Consider the following 26880-nt stretch of genomic DNA (forward strand, 5'->3'; position numbering starts at 1 on the left):
CTCTCATCTGGTGGTTCATATGATTCTATACATTTGTAAACATAATTTGCATGGGAGTCATTTAAAAAGTATAAGCTGGAGAATTAAAGAGGGCCCAAAACAATGCAAAACTCAAGCAAAGACAAAATCTTCACTCTGGATTAGAGTATAGCATGATTGGCAAATGACTTCCTAGGGCTAAAGGGTGGAGTGGGATGGGTTGTGATGATTGTCACTGTCCTAGAAGTTCCAGAGAGCAACACTTCTGTCACCCCCAGAACTGCTGCCTCTTAGCTTCTTACACAAGCTTGCCTCTGTGTATCTATTGCTGCATAATAAATTATATTACATTTATGTATAAAGCCTGATGGCTTAAACCAACACACGTTTCTTTTCTCACAGTTTCGGTGGGTCAGCGTTGTGGGTACAGCTTAGGTGAGTGCCTCTGACTCAAGATCTCTCATGAAGTTTCAGTCAAGGTGTCAGCCGGGACCATGATTTCATATAAAAGCTTAGCTGTGGAGGAAGGAGAGGAGGGTAGGGAGATCCTCTAGTAGGGTCACTCACATGGTTGGTTGTTTTCCTGTCTCTGTCTCTCCTCCCTCAGTCTCTATAGCGCTCCCCTCCCTGGAGGAGGAAGTGCCAAGCTTCTAATCACTTGGTCTTTCTGGTGACCAGTCTCACCCAGAGGCTATCTAGGGACTCCAGCCTAAGTCACCTTATTAGCTTAAACTCAGGTGTATTCTTGTTATGAGTAACAAAAGATACTCCTATCATCAGGAAATTGCAAAGGTTTTAGGAGCTCTGTGCCAGGAACCAGGGACAAAGACCAAATATATATATATATATTTTCGTACGCGGGCCTCTCACTGTTGTGGCCTCTCCCCTTGCGGAGCACAGGCTCCGGACGCACAGGCCCAGCAGCCATGGCTCACGGGCCCAGCCGCTCCGTGGCACATGGGATCTTCCCGGACCGGGGCGCAAACCCGTGTCCCCTGCATCAGCAGGCAGACTCTCAACCACTGTGCCACCAGGGAAGGCCTATATTTCTTATTATACCCACAATGGTGTAAATATAAAGACACATGGAAAATACATATACATTTATATAAAGGTATACATTCATATGTATGGGGAATACACATCTGTATGGAAGATTTTATATGTGTATATATACATACACATATACATATACAGGTACACATACCCACATGCATACTCGTAAGGTACATTTATCTAACATACCACAAAATAATTATCCCTGCTAATTGTTTCCTTTCCCTTTCCTTCTTTCCCCATCTCCTTCCTCCTTACCCCTGGTCGTCCTCCCCCACCCTCATTATATCCTCTCATCCTTCTTTTCCTTCTTTCTCTTATTTTTCCTTCTTTCCCATCTTCTCTTCCCACCTTCTCTCTTATCATCTTTGACTTCTTCCTTTCTCCCTTCCTTCCCACTTTTTTTTTTTCTTTCCTTTCCTGTTTTCACAGAATGGGATTCTTAATGTGGTTTTCTTTGACTGAACCCCATTTCCTGTACTTATCTATAATAAAAAGGTACCCACATCACTGGGGACATTTGAGATTATATATACTACAGTCCAAATGATACTATTTATACTCAGTCTGTCTGCACTTGTGAGGTGAATTTCTTAAATGTGTGAGACAATAATAGCAAGTTTAAAAGTTTTTTCACTATTATTTAAGCTTTGAGAAAAGTTTATAAATACAAGATGACTCTAATGTGGTTATTAAAAATATAGAAGAATATAAGTATATTTGACTCATAATTGGACTTGATTGAAGGCAAAGAAAGTCAAATATTGGAGAACTGTAGCTAAGAGCCCACGAAGTCTCATAGGTTCAGGTTGAATCCTGAATGGTCTACACCTTCTAGGAATTAGTATTTGGAAATGAGTACAATGAGCAGAGTGAAATTTGGGATGCTACCTCATTCCAGGTATGATTGGTATAAGTGATCACTTGAGATCTAAGAGTCTATCCACAGAAATAGAAGTCAACAGAAGCTTTGGCATAAGAGAACCTTGACAGTAGAGGCCAAGTTTGCTGACTAGGAAGGTGGTCCATTAAGCTCAAAGGCAAGACATTAATTGTCTAAGATATAAATGTATGGATCAGGCACTGAAACATAGAAAATAGACATAGACATAGAAAAATGGACATTCTTAAGGAGGATTGTGGTCATGAAGATTATAGTTAATGAAAAAAGAAGAGTGGGTCTATTTTATTCTAAATTTTGCTGCTTAAGTAGGGCTTCCTCTTTCATTTCCTAATCTTGTTGGAAATAGCAAGTTCCAGAACAAGTAGTGGAGTAAGCCTCAAATTGGTGCGTGTTATATTGATACATCAACAAAGGTCAGACGGCAGAGATTGGCCACCAAGAAGACTTTATTCCTTGTGAATGCAGGCCCCTTCAAAGTCATAGCCTTGGTCTTTCGTTTATATACTTGATGCTACTACTGTTCAAAATCTTTTTCAAACTCCTCTAGAAACTAAAAGTAAGAGCAGTAAGATAATAATAAAGCTAGGAGTACAAATTTTGCATATTTACTAGGTTCTAAGTACAATGCTAAGAGTGTTACTTATATTGTCTTATGTATCTTAAGGGCAATTTTGTGAGATAGTTATTATTCCATCTTACATACGAGGAGAAGAGGTCTAGAGAAGTAATTTGCCCCTAATAACACAACCAAATATTATTTTGCAAACCACAGAATTTGTCAAAGTGAAAGATTAAAAATCTATAGAAAATATCCTCTTTTGATTTCTTAATCCTGAACTTGGAATCATGTTACTGTATCTTTAAAAAGTAAAGTTCCAATAAAAATCCATTAACTACTTTCAAATATAGCAATCCTCCTATCCAGCTGTGAAAAGTACTAGATGATACTTATTTGCCATTTGTGTTATTTACGGTCCATGACTTTTATGGTAACTGGTTCCTATTATTGGTTTCTATTAATGTAAAACATAAGTGAACATAAATGAGGCGTGAATCATTTCTTTTTATTAGCCCCCCAGTCTTCACTCAGTGCTTGCAGTAACTCCAGCTGCGTCTTGTTAGTGATAACCTATTTAAAGAAGAGATCTTTAAGGACAAGGGATATGATTAGAAATCTTTGTCTATTTTATATCACTTCTCTCCTGCACAACAAAGGTGGCAAAAACAAAATGTAATCGATGGCACAGCAAAATCTCGAGCCACCTCTGATTTGTATTGTGTTTCATATGATACTAACTAGATAACCAGTGGGTTCTAGTAACTAATATAAGTAACTACTAATTTAAAGGTGGAATATGTTGTAAACCCCTTCACACCATTGCAACTTATGAACTTTGCTATATGTTTGTGTCATTAAATGGTAGCTATTGTATCAGAGTTATTAAGCAATAGAATTTAGAATTTAAATAAAAACACTTAAAATAATTTAAAATATGGCCCTTCTATATTTTGGAGGAGGCCACCAGTTAAATGTAAGATTTGGCATTCACCTAAAAGCTTTATTTTGATGAAAAAAAAAACTTGCCGTCTGATTTCTATCTATTTGAAAACTGTGCCCAGGGTCTTTTCTAATATTTTTGCTTACTCAAAATGGGAGCGAATTCTTTTTAAATTATAAGAAACGTGCTTTTTAAAATTAGAAAACAAAGCAACTCTTATAACTACAAGTTAACTAGTTCTAGCATGAAAACTCTTTTGATGTAAGTGGGGAAAATTCTGCCTAATTTAAAACATTTTTAGTATAATCACTTGCACTTGTGTGAACGTTTCTTGAAGATGTGGTGCTCTTACTTCATGTGTTTTCTAATTCAGAGAAGAATAAGTTGTTCTTTAAAAACAACCTAGTAAATACTACTTGTTATTCTTTGTAGATATTCAGTAGCCTTGGTCATAAATCACAAGCTATCTACCTCATCCTTTCTTGTCAGGGACCCTTCCGCGATGTCGCTGAAGTGTGGGAACAGCGCTACAAGCCTCTGGAACCGACTCTGCGAGTGGCCGAACCGATGGATGGGCTAAATGAGGCCAGAGCACAGCTCCAGAGACAGGAATGGACGCGAAATGTGAATGACAATATGTGAGTTCTTAGCTTAAAAGAAGTAGCTGTACCATGTTTGGTGCCTGAAGTATTTTTAATATTTTCTATTTCCTAGTATTGTAGAGAATCTTTTATTTGTGAGAAAAGGAAGAACCACCCCTGACCTATTCAGAAGCAACCATTTTTCAATATGCAAGTGTTTTAGATAAGGTCGATATTGACGACGATATTGATTTTATACACATACACACACACACACATACACACATACATACATATTACTCAAAGGAAAAAAGGAAAGAATGAATGGCATTTCACAGGGATAAGTGACCACTATCCATGCATCTGTGAAGATAATTTCCCTAATTATCCAGTGAAAGTATTCATATTTCTGATGCTTCTATAATAAGATCCAACAGAACAAAAACATTTTTCTTAAAGTGAACTAAATTTTATTTGGATACATTGATATGGCATTGTAGTTTTAATAAATCAGGTACAATGAAAGAGTTTAGTTTCTTCACCACTGAGGAAGATGATTGAGAAAGATAAAGGGCAATCTAAGAGCATATGCAATTTTAAATTATTATATTAGCATCACTGATTTGGGTCTCAATTCATACATCTTTCTCCAAGGTACTTCCTCTCTCTTCAGGCATTTGTCATCAATAGTTATATGTAATTTATAAACAGACAATTTAAAATCTAGAAAAGCTTTTAAAAATTATTATTATTCTATAAGATATCTTGTAATTATCTTTGTAATATATCATAATAATTATTTACTATTATATATACTAAATAATAAAAAGGCAATTATATTATTCTAATCTAAATTATTATAATTTTAATATGTTATGTATTATAAATAATTATATGTCAACTACAACATATAAACCACAGTTACTTATTTATATAATATATACTATGCACTAATCATCATATTACATATGTTATATAATAATAATTCCAAAATACATTACAAAGTATGTTTTGTTATATAAAGAAACTAGAATTACCTCTTATCCAGCATGGTGGATTTTGGATAGTTTTATCAGTCAGAAGGGATATATAATATGCTTTATTTTAATCATACATTTCTGAAGAGACTCTTGAAAAATAAAGATTTTTGAACAAACTCATATGAAAGATAAAACTGGCAAGTATCTCAAGTAATTTTCATAAAGTTTTTCATTTTATAGCAATTACTTGAAGTGAGATATTAGCTATAGAGTGTTCAGCATATTCTTTCAATAATTGAATGAGTTACCCGACACATAATGAATAAGAAAATAAGAAACATTTTTTTCCAATTATTTTGGGGAGGTAGATTTCTTTTAGTAAAGAGATTATAGAAGATTAGTGCTGCTCGACTTAGCCAAGCAAAATGTGCAATTTAGTGATGAATATCAAAAGAGTTATATTATTCAGAATTATTTTTCTATTTTCAGTGATGCCAAGGTTTATGAAATAACAAAATTAACTTCTCAAATAGTTGACCACATTGATATTGCTACAGAAATCACTGTGTATAAAAGATACTGAAGTATCCTTTCTTAGCATTTTCCTTGGTAAACCTAGAAAGAGCAGATATCAACGTTAGCCCCAAAGAAAGGTGCTCAACTTTTACTTTCTGTGGAATACTTGTAAATATCTTCAACCTCTACAGTGTTGCTGATGACCCTTCACCTTGAAACTTTCAGACTGAAAAGCGCTTTTAGGATAACCAACCAATCAGGAGCAAACCAAGTTGGGAATGCTAAAGAAATTACTTACAGATTTGAAGCTATCATGTTTTTAGTGAAGAGGCTAAGCAATGGGTTTTAACAGCCAGCCTATGGATAATCCACTTTTTCAGAGAACTGAAACTATTATTTTGTAGCTTCTTCTGAATCCATTTTGGTTTCCATATACTGGATAACATAAATGTATCTTGTGAGGCAAAAGAAATGTTAGAAATTTAGGTTTTATATCTTTCAGATAATAATTTTGTGATAGAAATTAGGCCAAAAGTCTACTTTTATCACAGAGATGCATGGTTTATTAATGAGAAGGATCGTTATTGGCCACGTTACCAATTTTATCTGTAAGGAATTGAGGGCAGTGCCTTTGCCATCCAAGGGCCTTAACTAGGAACCCTCTATCTAAAGCCAGGAAGGTAGAGCTTTTTATTTCTAACCTTAAGGATTCAAAGGGTGGCCTTATATCTGAGGATATGACACATTTAGCTATTTTGTTTCCATACCTTTATGAAAATTGCACTGTGGTGATAGTAGAAGGTTGGGCTTTGGAACTAGATCTGTGTGAGCTCAAATCTAGACTGCATTACACAACAGCAGTATAATCTTGGGTAAGTAACTTAGCCAGCCTGAGCCTCTGTTTCCCTGTCTGTAAAATGGGGAGAGAAATGTTATCTTAAAGGTTATAATGAGGATTGAATGAGATAATGAGTATAAAGTACCAAGAACATAGCAGAGTGTTAATAGAAGATAATTATCATCATGTTTAGTATCTGCTACAAGCATAATAATTCTGCATCTAAGACATCAAACTGTGGGTAGGAAACCACAGATTCCACAGATGGGCTGGATTTTATCTACTAGCCCTGGGAACCAGAAGTTAAGGAGGACCACGGGCAGAGCTCTCATAGGCCACTCATAGAAGATTTCTTATTAAGGTTCTGAAAGACAGCTTTTTCTGAATGTGTTAGTTTGCTAGGGCTGCCGTAACAAAATACTATAAACTAGATGGCTTAAACAACAGAAATTACTGTCTTATGGTTCTGGAGGCTAAAGTCCTGGATCAAGGCCTCAGCAGGGGTGATTCCTTCTGTTCCGTCTCTCCCATAGCTTTTGATGATGGCTGAATCTTTGGTGGTCCTTGGCTTGTAGAAGCATCACCCCTATCTCCGCCTTCATCTTCACAGAGATACTCTTCCTATGTATGTGTCTGTCCAAATTTCCCCTTTTTATAAGGATGCCAGTCAGACCAGATTAAGGGCCCAGCCTACTCCAATATGACTGCATCTTATAATACCCACAGCGACTGTATTTCCAAATAAGGTCACATTCTTTAATGTATTCTTTAAAACAAGTATAGGAAGTGGGACAGTAACATTTTACATATAGAGTATGGAGGGTTTTTTGGAAATCGTTTAAAAACTGTTCTTATTCCTAAAGAAAATCAATTTTCTCATGCCTTCTCGAAGAAAATTATTTTCATTATTCACATGTCTATCTTTACGAAGCCAAGAAATTAAGTAAGCAATTAGTAAATAATTGTCCAGTAACCTTTATGTGAGGAGCTCTCGGCTAGACATTATAAGAAATATAAAGGAGTATTTATTGATTCAACAAATGTTTGCGTGTCAGGAAGAGTTCTACGCTCTCGGAATATGGCACTGAATAAAGTAGACAAGTCTCTGGCCTCATGAAACTTCTGTGCTTCTAGCTTTAAACTGAACCAGATAACCTAATGAAATTCAGAATAAGTATCATTTGCAGATAAGCACCTGAAAATAGTCAAGCGTGTGTTAAAGACAGTAACTGCCATGAAAAAAAAATTTTTTTTTAATGTAGAGTTTGCTCTGTTCTCTGATGACCTAGGAAGGTATTCTTCACAGAAAAGGAACTGAATTGACTTCTGTGGAAAGAGACGTTTAAGATTTTGACAGAGAAAAGAAGAGAAAGTAGATAAAAAATACGTTGATGGTATGGGGAAAAATGATGGTAGAACAATGAGAAGACCATTTTGACAGAAACTCATTTTTTTGGGGGGGGGGGCGGGGTTCGTGGGCCTCTCACTGTTGTGGCCTCTCCCGTTGCGGAGCACAGGCTCCGGACACGCAGGCTCAGCGCCATGGCTCACAGGCCCAGCCGCTCCGCGGCATGTGGAATCTTCCCGGACCGGGGCACGAACCCGTGTCCCCTGCATCGGCAGGCAGACTCTCAACCACTGCGCCACCAGGGAAGCCCAGAAATTCATTTTTATGTGAGAGGCAGTAGAAAGAAAAGTGGTAGGAGGCTTCAAGGCCAAGGCTTTGAGGGTTCATCTGTAGATAATGGAGAACTATTTAAGGCTTCTGAGTAAGAGGATGTTACAAGCAGAATATGAATTTGTTGATTGTATTTGAGAAGAAATATGCTGGAGGGAAGGAGACGCATTAGGAGAATATTGCAGTACTTTTGGTGAGAGGTAACGGGATAGAACTAAGGTGAGGGCAAGATTCAATATTCAACTTTTTCTTTACTTCCTTCTCCTTTCAATACGTAATCTCTCTGAGTGTTTGCTTCTGTTTGAGAGACTTCAACTCTGTGACAATGATTTCCACTCTAAGTCTCTAAGATCTTTCTCCTACGTTCCCGATTTATATTTTCAGCTGCCATCTTTGTTTGCATCTCCGCCAGATGCCCCAAACTCAGTAGACCCTACTTTGGACTGCTTCTTCTTGTCTTGAGTGTGAATTGCAGCACCAACTGTCTGCCCAAGTAGGGACTTGTGAATTACCCTGTTATCCTTCTCCGGAATTCTATTGGTCCCCAAATCCTGTCTATTCTACCTTTCATGTATCTCTCAAATTCAGCCACCCCCTTCCCTTACTACTATTGATTTAGTTTAGGACTTATAATTTCTTCTTTTAATTGCTGTAAATCCCATCCAGTCTGCCCATTCAGTGCATTTACCATGACCACACTAGAGAAATTTCAGCAAGCAGTTATTCAGCCCAAATGCTTTTTCATGACTTTTTATCAACTGCAGGATAAATCTTAATTCTTTATTGTAAGACTCAAGGCCCTTCAGGATCTGATCCAGGCTTATTTCTCCAGCTAATAGGCTGCCAGGTTCCCTAAGAAACTCTGCGTCTAGAGCTCCTGGGCTGTTATCATTTCTCTTTATGTCCATGCCCTCTTCTGCTTCCATTAAGGAGTTTCCTACCTCCCTTGGTTTACTCATTCTGCTCAAATCCACTTAAAAAAATAACAAAGGATTGTTTCTTTACATTTAAAAAAATGGAAAGAGCAGCACATATTTGTTTTAGGGTTTTTCAGAGAGCATATTAAGAATTATTTTCAGATGTAAAATGGGACCATGCAAGTTGCCTAGACGAAGTGGGGAAAGAAGTCATTATCATTAAGAGATGGAAGAAACAGAAGGCCATGGCACCAGAGCTATCAGAGCAAATGTTTAATTTACCCACTAAGATGGCAGAGGTGGAGTGAAGTGATCATAAATCCGGTGATATAGGCTGATATTGGCTTCACCAAAGTCTTATGAGAGGGGCTAAGGTCCTATATGTTAATACCGTCTATTAATTGTAAACATCCTGGCTTAATACAGGAGACTGTAATTATGCAGGCTGTAACCGTATCCAAAATGGAGTGGTTTAAGACATTGCAGTGGAAGTCGGTGCTAATCTCTGCACTGGTAGGCAGAATAATAGCCCCGCAGAGAAGACACATCCTAATCCCAGGAAACAGTGCATATGTCACCTTGTATGATAAAGAGAACTTTGCAGATGTGATTAAGGATTTAAAGATGGGGAGATTATCCTGGATTCCGGACGGGCCCAATGGAATCACAAGGGTCCTTAAAAGTGGAAGAGGGATGCAGAAAGAGATTTGACTACATAAAAGGTCAGAGCGATGCAATGTGAGAAGGAAAACTCATCTTTGCTAGTTTTGAAGATGGAGGAAAGGCCACAACCAAGAAATGCTGGCAGCCTCTAGAAGCTGGAAAAGGTAAAGGTAAAGAAATGGCTTCTCCCCTAGAGCCTCCAGAAGGGATGCAGCCCTCCCAGTGCCTTGATTTTAGCCTAGTGAGACCCATTTCAGACTTCTGACCTTCAGAACTCTAAGGTAATAAATTCATATTCCTGAAGTCACTAAGTCTGTGATGACTTGTTACAGTAGAAATAGAAAACTAATACAAGTGTCCTTCAAATCAAGGAGCTGGCTTGCTAGGTCGGACTTTGGTGTTTAGATTAATTATAAACCTGAGCTAAAGTTGAGGGATATCCTTAGATCCCTAAGGATTCAAAATTCTTCTGCAGGTTTAGGGTGTGGACATTTAGAGTATTAAAAAAAATACAACCAGGGCTTGAACTTTCCTATGAAATTAAGTTCATAATTTAATCATATTGTAAGGATATTATATTTGAAACTTGTACAGCCTTTCATAAGAACCTGAGTACAGACAGCGCAATAGCCATCCCTACATCTTTTTGAAAAATAAAAGGTATTAATTTTCTAATAGTTTTTGTAGAAGAGGCAAAACTTTACTTCTCCCCACTTAGGGACTTCAGCTGGGACTGAGAATTAAATTGGCATAAGACAGATTAAAAGCATACAGATTTATTTAATATAAGTTTTGCAACACACAATAGCCCTCATAAAGAAATGAAAACCGAAACAAGTGGCAAACCCTAAGTGCTTATATATTGGGTTGAGCAAAGAGAAACAATTGTGGAAAATAACAAAAATATATGCGGAGTCCAAAGGAAGATAAAAATTATTTAACAAGGTCTGTTGGTACAGAATTCTCTATGCTGTGACTTCCCATCTCTGGTGATAGGAATGTTTCTTTCTTCCTGGTATAGGAAAGGCATCTTTCACATGGGAGTGTTATCTCCTGATTTTAGGGAAAAAAAAGGGGAACTAAGATCTCTTTTCTTCTACCTGTTGTTTATAAGTGCCTTTAGCTCAAAATAATCCTTGGCCAAAGTGGCCTGTTTTGGGGTGGTGTATTTTGTCACCTTCATTATTAAGAGTAGGTGAACAGCAGTTGAACTAAACTGTTTTTTAAAAGGACATTTAAAAACCGTGGTATATGTAGATGAGATCTGGTTGTATTATTTATCACTAAGGACAGTGATAAGGAAATTTAACACATCTCAAAACTTTTTGGACTTGTGTGATTTTGCAACACTTTAGACCTTTACAATTTGCATATTTTCTGAACCGTTATTGTATTATGATAAGTAGGGATTATCATACATTTTCAGATAATGTTTTCTTAACAATTCAACTTTTATTTGTAACTCTTCCATTTATTTTAATTACTAGCACAGTGTGCAACATTTATTAATCAGCAGAGCCTTTTTAAGTTAAAATACTAAATTAGCTAACCCCATTAACACAGAATACTCCAAACAAGCAGTAATAGGAGAGGTAGTTGCTGTGCAAATCGTATTATACATGCGGGTGCTCTAGGGCACAGTTAAGCGTGATTACCCTCTTTTGATCCAGTATTCCTCTGTCTCTCCCAGCTAATTTCCAGTGGAAATTTACAAAGTACTGCCTTCATTTTTCCAGCTTAATTTTTCTAATGAAGTTCTGGTACTTTATAACACTAGGGATACAGATAATAAGCCTGTGTGTAATTAAGAATTTCTAGAATTTGTCTACAAAAAAGCCCTTTATTACTTTGGCTCTACAGTGAGAACTGTGCTCTCTTTTTGTCCACTGTTTCCTTGAAAAAGATGGCTTTTTAAATAACAGAATCCTAGAATTCTGTTCTCGTAGACATCTAAGTCTGAAGAAGTTTAAGACTTACAACATCGACATAATGGTGATAACTTGGAATACTTTTACTGATTTTGTGAAAATATTACGCACACTTTTGGTGTATGCAATCAGACAATCATAAAAACACACTGTTAGTCTTTTTAGTTAGACTTTTATCATTTTCTAATAATTCTTCCTAATACAATGGCTAACATATTCTAAGTAAAGTTTTGCCAGTTAACTTTTGGTCCATTTACGAGGCCTGTGGACTTTCCTTTGTAAAAGAAAGATGCTCATTCTGTGCCGCGCTCACATTCTTCTATTGGCATGGCATATATAAATCCCAGTCTTCGCTGTTTCAATTTAGAGTTCAAAAGTATGTTGGGGGTCAGAAGAGACTTGAAGGCTGAACAGAAGTTTGCCAGGTGAAGCAAGGAGGGTGACGCCAAGGATGTTGCCTGGACAAAGCCACCTCTTTGTCAACGAGTGCATAGCTCACGTGGGTTTCAGTTTGCCTTCTGAGGTAGCTAGCGAAGCTTAGTTCAGAGCTTTGGTACCTCATGCAAAGTGGCAGAGATGAGAGGGAAAGTATAGGTGGACCCAGGAGTATAAAGGGCCATGTGTACCATGATAAAGTGTTTGGACTCTACCATATAAAACATGGTGTAGAACCATCACTGAGTTTTAATCACTGGAGTGAAAGGGTCAGTTATCTTAGAAATATCACTCAACTAGCTATGTCCATGGTAAAGACATGGGAGTCACAGCAGTTAAGGTACTGCTGCCATAGTCCAGTTCGGAGATAAAGAGGACTCATAATAGAACAAGGATAGCGGTGGTGGAAGGAAAGAGAAAGGTTGACAAACTGCTTTATAGGTAGAATCCTATAAACCCTAAACCAGAAATAGGGGCCAACATGATACGGTGTGGATGGGTGGTCAGGGGCATAGATGCATTTAGGATCGCTATCTTAGGGCTTTCTTAATTGCTAAGAACGAAGATCCATTCACGGTAACTCAAGTAAAGGGTGTGTTTGAAAGATCCATTGAAGAACCTTATAGAAATCTAAGGAACCAAAGAAAAACTGCACTAAGGTGACTCTCGAGGGCTGAAAAGGCCTGGTTTTCTCCCTCTAGTGGCACCTCCACTTTTCTCTGTATTTCTGCTTCCTGTTTTCTTTCTACTGACTGGCTTTATCTACTGCCTCACAGTTTCTTGCCCATAAACCTTCAGCCTGCCCTTAGTTATCCTGGCCACCCCAGGCCTGATTCAGTGTAACCTTCCAGCTCTAGAACCCACAGCTAATTCTGCTTTTCAGTTCAGGAGAATCTGTTCTGCCCAATTTATATTATCAAACTGGCCCACACAAGCTGTAGGCTTGAAACACAATTGATACTTAACAAATATGTGTTAAGTTAATGGACATGTGCTGTTAACATATGAATGGATCACAACTGTGGTCAGGGGACGGTATGTCACATTATATCAAATACAGTGTCTTATGAAAGTATAGCCAGGAGCGAGCAAGGATTTCCTCCGATTGAGAAGTGCAGAGGCAGGGGTTCCTCTAGTGCCTTGATAGCTTCGGAGTGAGGTGACTGGTCAGATAGTGATGTCCTTACTTAATAAAAAAAATGTAAGAAGAACTGTTGTCTTGATAGGGTGGAGGTTTGGGATATGAGTTTAATTTGGGGGCAGCTCTATTTGAGGTACCTATTGTATATCCAGGTAGATATTCCTAGTGAGCATTTGAAAATACTGGTCTTGAGTTAAAGAATAACACTGTATATAGAGATAAAAATTTAGAAATCATCAGAGGTGATAGTTAAAAGCTTGGTGGGGGGAAAAATCTCCAGGGAGAAACTAGAGAGAGAAAAGATTAAGCACAGATTCCCGGGAGTTGCTTTAATGTCAGGGCAGTGGTTCTTAATTAGGTCGCTTTATCTATATCACCTTGAGGTTTAAAATTATATACATATGCACTCCTTAGTCTCAACCACACATATTTTGACTCAGTAGGCATATGGGTTTGACATATATGCCTAAGTGATTCTAATGCCCAGTTCTGGTTAAGATAAGAGTCATTAATTCAAGGTATCAGCAGAAAATGATGAGTCAGTCAGGAAACTGAGAAAGCAAGGAAGAGTACCAGGAGGTATTTTGCAAATCAAGGGAGAAGAGAATTCGCTACAAGGACTGGACTCTGCTTGATGCAGCGTTCAAGTTGAATGAGGACTGAAAAGAATGCATCAGATTTGGCTGTTGGGAAGTCATTCATCCATAGCTTTTGCTTTCTCCTTTATCACCTAGCTCTTATTTCTACCACATTCTTGAGGATATCATAAGAGAGCTTGTCAAATTCTTTGCCAAACTTCAGATATACGATGTTTAAAATTTTACTTTACCTGTGGTGATGATATATTTTTCTTTATATGTATTTATTTATATATAAAATATTTTAATTTATATTTTTAAATGTATATTTAATTTTAAAATTTAAAATATCAAAATATAGACATATTAAAATAAAATAGTACCAGTATCATATACACACATATATTGGCCCACTTTTCTAGAATTTAATTTTATTTTAATATTCCATTTTAGAATCTTGCTGAAATTAACATCAGATTAAGCCACCTATATGTTATAGAATCTATATTCTTCTGCTTTTAGACTAATTTTGGTATATATTTGGTACATTCATAAGGTCTTAAGAATAACTAATGATGATTTGGTGATCTCATCCAAAGATCTAATTTGAGATACAGTATATCTTATAGAGACCTTGAAATCATTGGGTAGGCGCTCATTTATAAATTCTAAACCAGAGGTTACAAACTAGTGGCTTCTGAGTTGCATACAGCTTCCATGTATGTTATATTTGGACCCCTTAGTTTTCTAAAAATTAAATTGATTGAAAAATTAAAAATTGATTAAAACATTAGAAAAGGTAATTATATCTTTTAAAAATCCAGATTTTCTGGCTTATATTAAGCATTAAGAGATCTGGAAACAGCAGGCCTCCAGTCTCCTATGGCAACAAACTGATTAAAGCTTGCATTCTTAGTTTTTACATCTGACTTAATATGTGTTACCTGCCTGGTCTTTCCAGACACAGACATTGGAGACCCTTGTTCCAGATGATAAGCTCCTCGAGGAAGAGCCCAGGATTTAAGCAGTACGCTTAGCACCATACTTGGCAAGCAGTAAGCGGTCAACAGCTCTTTTTACATATTGAGCTTGAGCTTGAACTAGTTTTGTTTGTTTTGTTTTAATCTATCTGATCACCGAAATCATTCTCGTTGCAAGAGAAATCAAGCAAGAGGAAATGAATTCAAGTGTGATTTCTCTTTGATCTTTTTTTTTTTTAACATCTTTATTGGAGTATAGTTACTTTACAGTGGTGTGTTAGTTTCTGCTTTATAACAAAGTGAATCAGTTATACACATACATATGTCCCCATACCTCTTCCCTCTTGCGTCTCCCTCCCTCCCACCCTCCCTATCCCACCCCTCCAGGCGGTCACAAAACACCGAGCCCATATCCCTGTGCCATGCGGCTGCTTCCCACTAGCTATCTACCTTACGTTTGTTAGTGTATATATGTCCAGGCCTCTCTCTTGCTTTGTGCCATCTTTGATCTTTATTAACACCGCACTAACAGTTCGCGTAATAGGGCAGCCTTTACTTCCTCTTTTCTTTTTCTTAGAACAGCATTTTCCAAACTGTGTCTCTTGAACTCTAGTCTGGAAGATGTTAATGAGTTTCTGTCAAATAAACTTGGGAAAAATTATATTTGAAACGTTTAAACTTTTTTTTTTTGGCATTTACAGGGCTTCTCCGTCTTAAATATATTTTTATTTAGTGTGACCTTCAAAAAGGGGACATATAATATATAGCATTTTGCAAGCTCATTTATTCAACAAATATTACAGCCTAATATGGGCCAGGCACTGTATTAGGTACTAAGGACAAAGCAATGAACAACATTGCAAAGGTTTCCAGGCATCGTAGAGCTAATGGCATGATTGGCCATGGAATCCCCTTATCCACAGACCATGGTTTGGAATATGCTGCTGTACATTTGATTTTTCTTAGCAATTTTTTTTTTTTTTAGTTTCAGCTTATTTCATTCTGCTTAAGAATAATTTGTGCAAGTGTTTCCCACAGCCTTATTTTTCTCCTTAATTTTGTTCTTTATGTCAATTACACAAGTCCTTAACATACCTGAGCTTAAAACATTTAAAGTTGTAAATGGACTGCTAAAAGAAGAACCTGAATGAATGCTACTTAGCTGGGGCATTTAAATTCAGTATCTTTCAGCAGAAATTTTTTTTTGGTGAGTTTTCCACAATCAACTAGAGGAAAATAAGGTCAACTCTGATATGTATCAGAAAGTTGTTGCACAGCTGTAATGAAATTACTGAATCAGCGTGCCTGGAGATTGTTAATAATAATAATAACATATCCAGGGAATACTAGTCCTCTTAAGCTAAAAAAAATGTAAGGAGGGCAAAATATGTCTTTCCATTTAAATTTAGAAGCTTGTAATATAAGCTCACTGTCTAGCTGAACAGATAGTCTTGTCATTTGCATTCTTAATATTTAAATATTATGTTGCCATAGGTATTCTTTATATTTAAATACTATATTTATATCACCACCCTAGGGGAGAGGTTTGTGTTATTGATACTGCTGCTTAAAAAGTTTATGAGTTTTAAACTTCTGCTGTGTATTCTACTCTAAGTGTGAAATACTTTATGTATTGAATAGTTATAGCAATGTTTATATGAAAATCTCAATGAAACCTGTTTTCATCCATAAATGAAGTCTAATTCCTATTTCAACTTGTTGTCATTTTATGAACATCTCTTCAACCAAAATTCTACTCAAATAAAACATCTTGATAGATGAGTAGACTGTTTTGAAATCCCTCTATTGGTATTAATGAGCTGTATATTAGATTTATCTGGAAATTTGGATTGTTAATACATATAGCAAAAACACCTTTTATTTCTCATATTGAAGGTAATAAAAAGAGACTTTTTATTTGCTAAGTTTATTCTAAAACATATTATTCTGTATTAAAAAGGAAAAAAAATTCAACATTTTATGGCCCGTTTTAATGAATTGGACAGTTGACCTGATTTTTTTTAGAAGGGCTAAAATTATTTAATATTTATTTTTTCCAGTTTTATTGAGGTATAATTGACATATTGCACTGTCCAGCACAATGGTTTCACTTATATATATCATGAACTGTGTATATATTTATTATTAATTCATTATATTAAGTCAGTATTCATTATGAATTATACAAGTTTAAAATATATCTCATCCTATTTCAAATATAATTAACACAAATAATTTGTATATTTCCAGTTGTGTGGTTTTTCAAAATGTTTTGTCTTAAAAGAAATGCTACAACTGGTTAATGAGAACTAAGTCATCTGACAATGAGACTAGAAATGAACTGGTTTTAATTCAGCCCTCAAAACATTAAATTTACTATTTTCTATATTATAATAATGATTAAAATATTAGAATCTAATATGTAATTTTTGAGCAGGTGTACTTTTATGATAACATGAAAATTTTTTGTTTGTTGATTAGTAGATTAAATCAACTTCCTTTGTTCATATTTTCTCTTCTGATTCTTTCATCAACTCTTTTCAAACTTCTATACCTAGGTGTCCTTGCTTGTCGAATTAAGTTTTGTAGAGCAGAGGGAATTGCCTCTGGAATTAAGAGAATTGCTTTCCCTTAATTAGCCCATAGTGGATTTTTTTCCCCTCCTATTCTCCTTTTTTATACCCCATTTAAATAACTGCTCTATTTTGAGCATTACAAAGCTCTTAATCCTTGCTGCTCCTTTTGCAAGTATTTTATTTTATTTTATTTTTTAATAAATTTATTTATTTTTATTTTTGGCTGCATTGGGTGTTCGTTGCTGCGGGACTTTCTCTAGTTGAGGCGAGCAGGGGCTACTCTTTGTTGCGGTGCGCGGGCTTCTCATTGTGGTGGATTCTTTTGTTGCGGAGCACGGGCTCTAGGCACATGGGCTTCAGTAGTTGTGGCTCGCGGACTTAGTTGCTCCACGGCATGTGGGATCTTCCCGGACCAGGGCTCGAACCCGTGTCCCCCGCATTGGCGGGCGGATTCTTAACCACTGTGCCACCAGCGAAGCCCGCAAGTATTTTAGGTAGACCTTTTCAGCAGAGATCCTGGAGTGAATCCCAGTACCGACTCCTGTATCCCGTTTAGGCGTGTCTGCCCTCCCAGTGTTGTTAATGATTGGAACGAGACAGGTTGCTCATAGCCCAAGATCTTTATTAACGCAGCTTGTGATTTCTTCAGCATGTTCTACAATTCTGCTGTAAGAACAACAAAAAATAATTGGCATGTTTCGCATTCTGTGTAGCATATACAATAAAACAGTTAATTGATTTTTCAGAGAGATTCTTTGGTCATTTATTACCTCAGTAGTTAAGAAACAATAGCATCTTCTGGGACTTCCCTGGTGGCGCAGTGGTTGGGAGTCCGCCTGCCAATGCAGGGGACACAGGTTCAAGCTCTGGTCCGGGAAGATCCCACATGCTGCGGAGCAACTAAGCCCGTGTGCCACAACTACTGAGCCCGTGCTCCGCAACAAGAGAAAGCCCATGCGCAGCAATGAAGACCCAACGCAGCCAAAAATAAATAAATAAATAAATAAATAATAAAAAAAGAAAGAAAGAAACAAGAGCACCTTCGAGTCACTCTTAAGGTAGAAGTAAACTACAATTTGAACATATGAAATTCAATTACTCAAATATGAAGACGGTAAAATTCATATGACTTTATTTGTTCTGCTATCATTTCATTACATTTTATTGTCCATGAAGTGTAGGAGGTTTCCAAACTTGAAGACGAAATCATTTTATACACAGTCTGAGATGATGGACAAGTATTTATTTTTGTTTCTTTTTTCCCCAAACGGAAAGAGTGAATGTGTTGAAGAATCCTGTATTTATTTTCGAGTTCATAAGTAAGAAAAGAAACCTCTTCCAATAAAAAGATGGAAAATGTCAGACATGTTTGGTATCAAAGGATCACAAGGCATCCAATTTAGCAACAGAGTTTTAGAGAGAGGAATGTGGTAATGGGCTCTCCTTCCTCCATCCCCAGTGTTTATTAGCCTTCGTCATGCTATGATCAAGTCCATCCTCAGGGAGGGGGCCACACAGAGCCCCAGTGATGTTACAGTTTGGCAATAGTATCTGTGAGGAAAGGATAAAGTAACTGAGGATAATATTCCACAGAGATGTTAAGAAAGCTAAGACTGCTGAAGCTTCTTTACCTGTTCTGATAGGAGTCAGTATAAGCACCCTATGAAGAGCATTCTTCCCATTTTCAAGGCCAATGAGCTCCATACTTTTAACACCCCACATGTGGGTTCCAAGCTTTTACCTCTCAGCCTGTACTCATACCGGTCCCCTACTTTTACATCTTCCTTCTCAATTTTCATTTCGGCCTAATGAAGTCTGACCCATTTGTTAGAACTCAGGTTAGATATTGTCCCCAGTGCTTTCTGTTCCCATACTCTTTTGTTTTTTCTTTATCAGAAAGCTTTGCTTCCCCACCCTGCTACACCCCCAGCTTTATATTGGCGTAGTTATTTTTCTTTTTCCCTCATTAGATTTTAAGGGTCTTAGGGTGAGGCTTCTGCTTATTCATCTTTTTTATACCTGCAGTGTCTAAACACAATGTTACTGAGCATAGTTATTTAAGACATATGTGGTGGATTGAATTAACTATGAATTAAGTCCCCTAGTGATTATTATATACCTACTATTTGCTTATCTGATACAGGCCCAGAGCTGAGTATCCATTTCCTTATCATAAGGAGCTGCCTCTAGGGGAAGCTGACATCTCCCTTGGGTTCCCCTGCTCTCTTCTTCTCCCCCATCCACTCCCTCTTCAGCTCAAGGAGGGAGCATGCTACTCCTTGGGGGGGACCCATCCTATGCAGGGCTACATTCCATGAGGTCTACCTCGCTCCAGAGTTTCTCTTGACCTCTCCTCAGACTAGTAGTCAGGTGCTGGCCTGGAGTTGCTCTCAGTGGGGAGAATCCTTAGCCGTCCGACCTTTTCCTTTTTTGGCCAGTGGTTAAAGAGGAAGGCTCTTCTCCCCGGAGGAACATCTGTCTCATCTCTTATCACACCTTTGATTTTTGCTGGCTGTTAAGACTCAGGGCAAAACGGAGAGCAGTTCCCACATTTGAAAGGGGTGGATTACACACTCTGTTTTAAATTTGGGGACAAACTCACTCCAGTTTGCTCTTTTTCCTGCCTCTAGCCTAGGCAAAAAGACTTATTTGCATGCTGTGCATAACTCATTGGAGAATTTATTGTGATCTGGAGTAAAATTCCTAACTTGTAATAAGGTACCCTTTATCCTGCTTTGTGCTTAATACATATATTTCACTAGAAGCCCTTTAACAGAGAGAGGGCTGTTCTAGGACATGTTTGAAACCTGAACAGGTATTTGAGACTTGTTCCATAGCTATGTATCTCGATATCTATGAATCGTTATCTCCATGTCCAGTTTGAAATGATTTACCTAAGTCAGAATTCGTTGTGGCTTGGATAACTACCCTATTGGGCAATCAATATATAATATATATGGAGAAAAATATTTAGCAATTTATGAAGATCGGTAATATATTTCTATGCATAGTTTCCATGGGCAATCTCATCTTCACTATAAAGCTGTTCACGATCTCCTTTGCTTCCTTCATAAAGAACTCAATTTTCTAGTTATGTTGAACCCCTTTCCGTTTCTTCAGCATCCCTTTTTATGCTCTAACTCACCTCCATATCTTTGTGTATGTTGTTTCTTCTGTCTAAAATAGTCTTCAACAGCTTCTTAACTTGACTAACTCTACATGTCTAGTACGCAGCTCTGACATACATGGTCTGGGAAGACAGCTTTTCCATGCCCCGCCCCCCAACTCCCTGCCAATAACCAGCCTCACATGCATATACATGTGCATGTTACAAGCTTATATGCGTATATAAATAAACCTTCCTCTGTGTCCTAATTGCCTCTTGTGCATGTATTTATCACAAAACCAACACATTCTACTGTGTTGTCTCATTCTCCACTCCCTGTTATAAGGTGAATTCCTTTTAGGTATACTGCATCTTCCAGCATTAAATCCCAGTGTTTTTCAAAGTGTTTAGTATATAAAAGCATTTCATTTAATGTTTGTTTAATGAATAAATATTAAGAGAGTAGAGAAATTAGTGTGGGTTGGAGTAGGACGATTAGGAAGCTGGGTGTTAAGCCAGATTTTGAAAGATAAGTAGTACTTGGATCAGTATTTCAGGAAGAGGAAGATGGACAAAGGCAGAGCTGGGATAGAAAGACAGGAATGAAGGAAACAGAGAAAGAATGAAGGAAGGGAAGGAGGAAGGAGAATGACATCAAAAGACGTCAGGTAAGGAGTGGTAGGAGATTGAAGAGACCCAGTGTATTCTAAGAAGCCTGACTGCTGGGCTGAAGAATATAGGTTTGAATCAATAGGTAATAGGGTTCCGTAATTGGAGATTTGAAGTATCTGGCAGTGAAATAAATAGGTTGGAGGAAAACCTAGAATTATGAGTGACAGTAGTAGGACTATAAACAAAAAGGAGGGGGGGGGATGAAAGTTAATAAAGAAAACAAAGATAAGTGTAATTTGTTAGTCTTCTTATTTGGAAAATAATATTAAGTATATTAATACTCAAAGAATAAAGACTTTATATTTGCAGTGGACTTATTTTCCCTGAAGCTAATTGGTTAATTTTAATTTTTGCTTCCTGAGACCCCTACCAATTCTTCTCTAACTCTGCAGACATTCAAGTACTGACTTGTTTGTATATATCACTGTATCTCCACATTGAATTTAAGAATTTCTGCCAGACCTGTATCTCTGATGAGATTTTAAAAATTAACAGGCAAACCCATATCATCTTCTTCTTTAATGTGATGTTCAGTTAATTGAAAAGTATGCACTGCAAGCATAAAGCATATCTGAATATATATTTAAAACTGGTAAAGATACCATTTTAAAAGTAAAATTGACCATTATATAAACTTTTGATTGTAAACTCAATTGATTTCTAGGGTTTTCATAGCTGTTTATACTTTTATAGAGCAAATTCTATTTGAGAATTAAATAATTTCTTCTGAATTTGAAGACAAATTTTAAAATATTATTTATAAAACATCTAAATATTTTTCAATGTATATACATATATACACATACACGTGTGCACTTAAGAATATGCATTACATGTTACCTTAATGAAACATTATGGCTCAATGAAATTAATATTAATTCATGTGCAGGGAAATACCTAGTCTTGCGGCCTTGTCTTCTCAGCCATCCAGTCCCTTGAGAAAGCAAATTTTGTTCAGACACAAAAGAAAAATGTACTACTAAAATGCAATTCAGAAGTGATAAAAAGTTTAAGTACAGCAGCCAGCTTACAGCACCTCCTCTGTATACTCAGGGACATTGGGGCCACATTAATTTTTTGTATGTGTGATGTCCATCCCATGTGCAAATTAGCACTGGAAGGACCATAATCTGTCTTAAATGAGAGCTCTTTTCTCAAGAGCATATATAATACATGCCTGTGTAATTTTGTATAATTCAAAGCTCTGTGTTCTGTTTATTTTTTATCTTAAATAGGCTTAGAGAATATTTTCTTAGGAAAAATAGTTAAAAGGAGTTCCTTAATAAACATTAAAAAGAAATTGTAGAGAGGTGTGAAAATTGATGAAATAACACCACATTTCCTAAGCTTATTATTTTTTAAACAAATTTATGAATATAATGGCAATTTTTTTTCAATTTAACCGAGATTTTTGAAAAGGCCCCTTCTTTGTCTTAATTAAATGAGATAATATATGTGAAAATATCGGCATATGCTCAATAAATTTGTTGAACCTCAACTTTATTGTTTCAAAGTCTGAATTTCAAAATATTTTTCTTGGCAGAATATTTAATTTAGCTGTATATATTTATTTCCCAGAGCTTGCTGTTTCCCTCTAAATGTTTCTTGTATTTAAATCAGGATCTAGCTCTAATTTCTTTGACACCATGTCTCCATTGATTATATTAATTAGAATTTTCTGACGTTTGCTCCTGTTTCCTATATGTTTCCTCTAGGTTATCTTTTATGTTTAGATATATGTCTTTCTTTCATGTTGGTAGTTTCCCCAGTTGGTAATCTATTCTTAAATTCATATTAAAAAGGAGACTCTAAAAATCGGTTTAAAAAGTTTATTTGTGTGTGAGAGTGGCTTTTTGACTGATAGACTTTGTTGCACTGTGATATGACCTTTTAGTTAAGAGATCTCCAAATGTTGATATTTGAAGTTGTTTCTCTGGGCGCTCTCAGTATCTTTTGAGATGATACAATTACTCTTCTGAAATCTGTTAGTCCAGCTCCCAGGTTACTTCGAGATGAGCAAGGGAAGATTTCAATGAGTAGTCTTTGAATTGAAATTCATAGATTCCATTTGGTGCCTCACTCTGGCCCTCCGTGGTTCCTGCTTTCCCTGAGACCAGAGCTCTCCGGTATAAAGTTTTCTGAGAATACACTATTTTTTTTGGATACATGGACTGAGAGAGGAACCTGGGTATTTAATTATTCATGGCATAGGTTTTTCACCTGTCTTCAGCCTTATTCTTCACTCTCACCCACTGCAGTAACTTATAGACTCTTCCAGGATTCTGCAGGACTAATGGCTTCATTTCTCTTTGGCCTCTCCCTCTTCTGGAACTTAGATTTCAGTTTTTAAATTTTCTCTCTGCTTTCCACCTGCCAAAATGTTAGCATTTTCATCTTCTATTTCTTCTCTTTTGTCCTCTTTCTTGTGAGTTTACAAAGTTTTTTATTCCTTTACTTTTATTTCAGAAAGTTTTGATGAGGGATTAAACAATTCATCAGGTTACACTAAAGATACATCACAATCTTAGTTCTGTGAGAGTTTAAAATTTTCATTTTTTATGTTGATCAAAATAACATTAAAAGTAATGATGATGGTGATGATGATGATGGTGATGATGATGGTGGTGGTGATGATGATGATGGTGATGATGATGATGGTGATGGTGATGATGATGATGATGATTATGATGGTGATGATGGTGATGAAGATGATGGTGATGATGGTAATGGTGGTGGTTGTGATGATGATGGTGATGGTGGTGATGATGATAATGGTAATCGTGGTGGTGGTGGTGGTGATGATGGTGGTGATGATGACAATGATGGTGGTGATGGTAATCGTGGTGGTGGTGGTGGTAATGATGATGGTGATGGTGGTGATGATGATGATAATGGTAATCGTGGTGGTGGTGGTGGTGATGATGGTGGTGATGATGACAATGATGGTGGTGATGGTAATCGTGGTGGTGGTGGTGGTAATGATGATGGTGATGGTGGTGATGATGATGATGATAATGGTAATGGTGGTGGTGATGGTAATGGTGGTGGTGATGGTAATGGTGGTGGTGGTGGTAGTGATGATGATGATGATGGTGATGATGATGGTGGTGGTGATGATAATGATGATGATAATGAGAGCTACAACAATAAGCTCCTTCTACTTTAGCACCCCCATTATTTATTGAACACTTACTGTTTTCAGCCTCCATGTAAAGTTTTGTATATATTAAGCTGTTCATTCTTTCCAATTTCCCTATAATTAAAATCTTTTACAGGTCAGGCAACTTGCATGAGGGAACACAGGTAGCAAGGCAAAGCTAACATGTGAATATAGGTCTGACTAACTCAAAAGGGTCATTATCTATAACCTGTACCAAACTGTCTTTATTTTTTGGGTAAATTAAGATTTGAAGAAGCCCATTTCAATAAGAGTTGCCAGTGCTGGCCATCCTTTTCATCTGGGGACTACCATCTTAAAGTTAAGGGCATTTTTACTTACATGATGTTTTGAATTATTTGGCATAATTAATTAATAAATTTATTATTTAACATTTTCTATATTTAGAAAATATTTGAGGCTCACAAAAATTCTGTGAAGTTTTAGTACCTCCACTTGCAGAATAAGAAATGAAGATTCATAGAAGTTAGTCACAGAGATAGTCAGTGGCAGAGACTGAAGCAAAAACCTGGTATTCTGATTCCAAGCCATGTATTATTTTCACTGTAATTTACTACTTCTTATTTTTTTAAATCAAATGTCTCTAGAAATAAAATTAAGACTATTACCTAAATGTTCTTTCAGGTTTTTGCCATTTTCTTCCTACCATAAAAATAAAAAGTACATCCCGACAATGCATTTATCAAGCAAGTATGGTGCTGATGCTTATGGAAGTCAACATTTCCGAGATGAAAATCCTAAGAAATGGATCTGTGACAAGGTGAGTTGATGCAACATTAAAAAGAAAGTAGTGTTGCTTTTAAAAGGCTAAAAATATACACTGATTATAGCAAATATAAATATTCTCATTACAACTAACACCTTCATGGTTACAAAATTATTTATAGCTATTTTATGTGAAGATAGTGCTGCTTACTATGTCAGTAAAAGATTTAAGTTTTTCGTGGGTTTTGGTTTTTTTCTTTTGATGTTGTGTTCTTGTGTTTTATGGTTCAGCTACCCTGTGATCAAATGGCATGGATCATTAGCTTTGGCAAAGCCAATTAGGGTCAGAGTCTGAATCTGTGGAATAGAGTTAAGCTAACTCTCAGGCATGGAGATCAGTGCTTTCCTGCTTTCTCTCAATCTCTGTGTGTATGTAGATAGGTAGGTAGGTAGGAAGGAAGGAAGGAAGGAAGAGAGGGAGGGAGGGAGGGAGGGAGGGAGGAAAGAAAGGAGGAAGGAAGGGAGGGAGGGAGGGAGATATATGTGATATCCTATCTATATATATATATATGGTATAGAAAAGAAAAAAGCAAATATTTATTTTCTGATTCAGGAATTATAGTTGCTAGCACTTAAATAAAAATTTCTAGATTGCGTAAACACTCACATGTCTTACACTATAGGAGGTAAAGAGGAAAGTTCTTACTATGTTTTTAACCTATTGTCTAGCAGTTAGAAACTCAAACTTATTCATGCTAAAATTATACAGATAAAATGAAGTAGGCAGTGATTTTCTGGAAGGGGGTTAGGGCTCTTGAGTTCCATATACTACCAGGCCTATTCCTATTAATCGTCTGTCAATGAGGATTTATTCATTTACACACAGTCTCCTACCAAAAGGATTTAAGGCACCTTATCAAATGGCAAATACAGCACAGGTCATATTCTAGAAATTTAAATAAGGGGAAATGATCTTAGATGAGAAGAGTGGCTGTGCACACAAAATAAAGGGGGACTATGAGTATCGTGGGAAGTGACTTAGGAATTGCAGCCTGTGGGTGGCAAAGACAGAGAGAACACAAGTTGCAGAGGCATCCTCACTATTCAAGAGGAAAAGATACATTAGACCCTTAAGGGAAACAAGATCTTTCTCTACCAAATTCTAAGAAAATTTCTTTTTTTAAGGACATTTTAAATATAGGAATGTCAAAGGGAACTCGTGCTGGGGAGTAACTTGGATTCTTTGGAAAGTGCCTTTTTCTTTTACAGCTACTAAGTCTTTTATTATTTTTTTTAAATGGTCTTCTAAAACACTAAATAGTAATTCCATGGCATAAGAAATACAAGGAGTAGTTCAATCTGGTCCACTGATTGAAAAACCTAAAAGTTGATAACAATATTATTTCATAAATATCCATGGTAAGACTATTCTAGGCATTTGTTTTTACCTAACATGCAACCATTCAGAATATAGGTTTAATATGATTTTTAAACTATTTAATTTTGTATTTTGAATGTACATAATGTGATCTACCTCTCATTTTTCTATTTGACGTAAAGTTTTGTGGGGTTTTTTTTTTGCTGTTATGCCCTCACCATCCTATTTAATTCAAGGAAATTCTCATTTCTTTAAAATTTAAATGACTTACCTACCTTAGGACATCAAGCTACTTCAGAGTGAGAAAAATCCTTGTGCCAATGTTTCTTTCCTAAAATAATACGGTACTTTTTGGTTTTATGCAACAGGTTCATTCATATATTTTGACGTATTCCAAGACTATGCATTTATCTAACTGAAGTAAGCAACTTGCAGAAATTCTCAGATACTCACTAAAAAAAAAATGTTTATTTTGTTCTTTTGGAGGAATCATTGTGTGCCTCTGTATACGTTTAGAAAGTACACATACTTGAAAAGTTAATGACAAATAATTGTTCTTGCAGACCCTGAAAACTAAGAGAAAAAGTGTAGG

At 36.5% G+C, this 26880-nt stretch overlaps 1 protein-coding gene across 4 annotated transcripts in view; it reads left to right on the forward strand.

The window, feature by feature from the left end:
* Positions 1-26880, forward strand: part of SPATA17 (spermatogenesis associated 17) — a 191287-nt gene that overhangs the window by 114843 nt on the left and 49564 nt on the right. For all 4 annotated transcript variants that reach the window (XM_073800394.1, XM_019920596.3, XM_033850757.2 and 1 more), the window contains 2 exons: positions 3928-4076; positions 24830-24965. In XM_073800394.1, coding sequence (XP_073656495.1) covers positions 3928-4076; positions 24830-24965 — 285 coding nt within the window. The remainder of the gene's footprint in view (positions 1-3927; positions 4077-24829; positions 24966-26880) is intronic.

This window comes from Tursiops truncatus, chromosome 1 (assembly GCF_011762595.2).
Source record: "Tursiops truncatus isolate mTurTru1 chromosome 1, mTurTru1.mat.Y, whole genome shotgun sequence".
NCBI classification, from domain to species: domain Eukaryota; kingdom Metazoa; phylum Chordata; class Mammalia; order Artiodactyla; family Delphinidae; genus Tursiops; species Tursiops truncatus.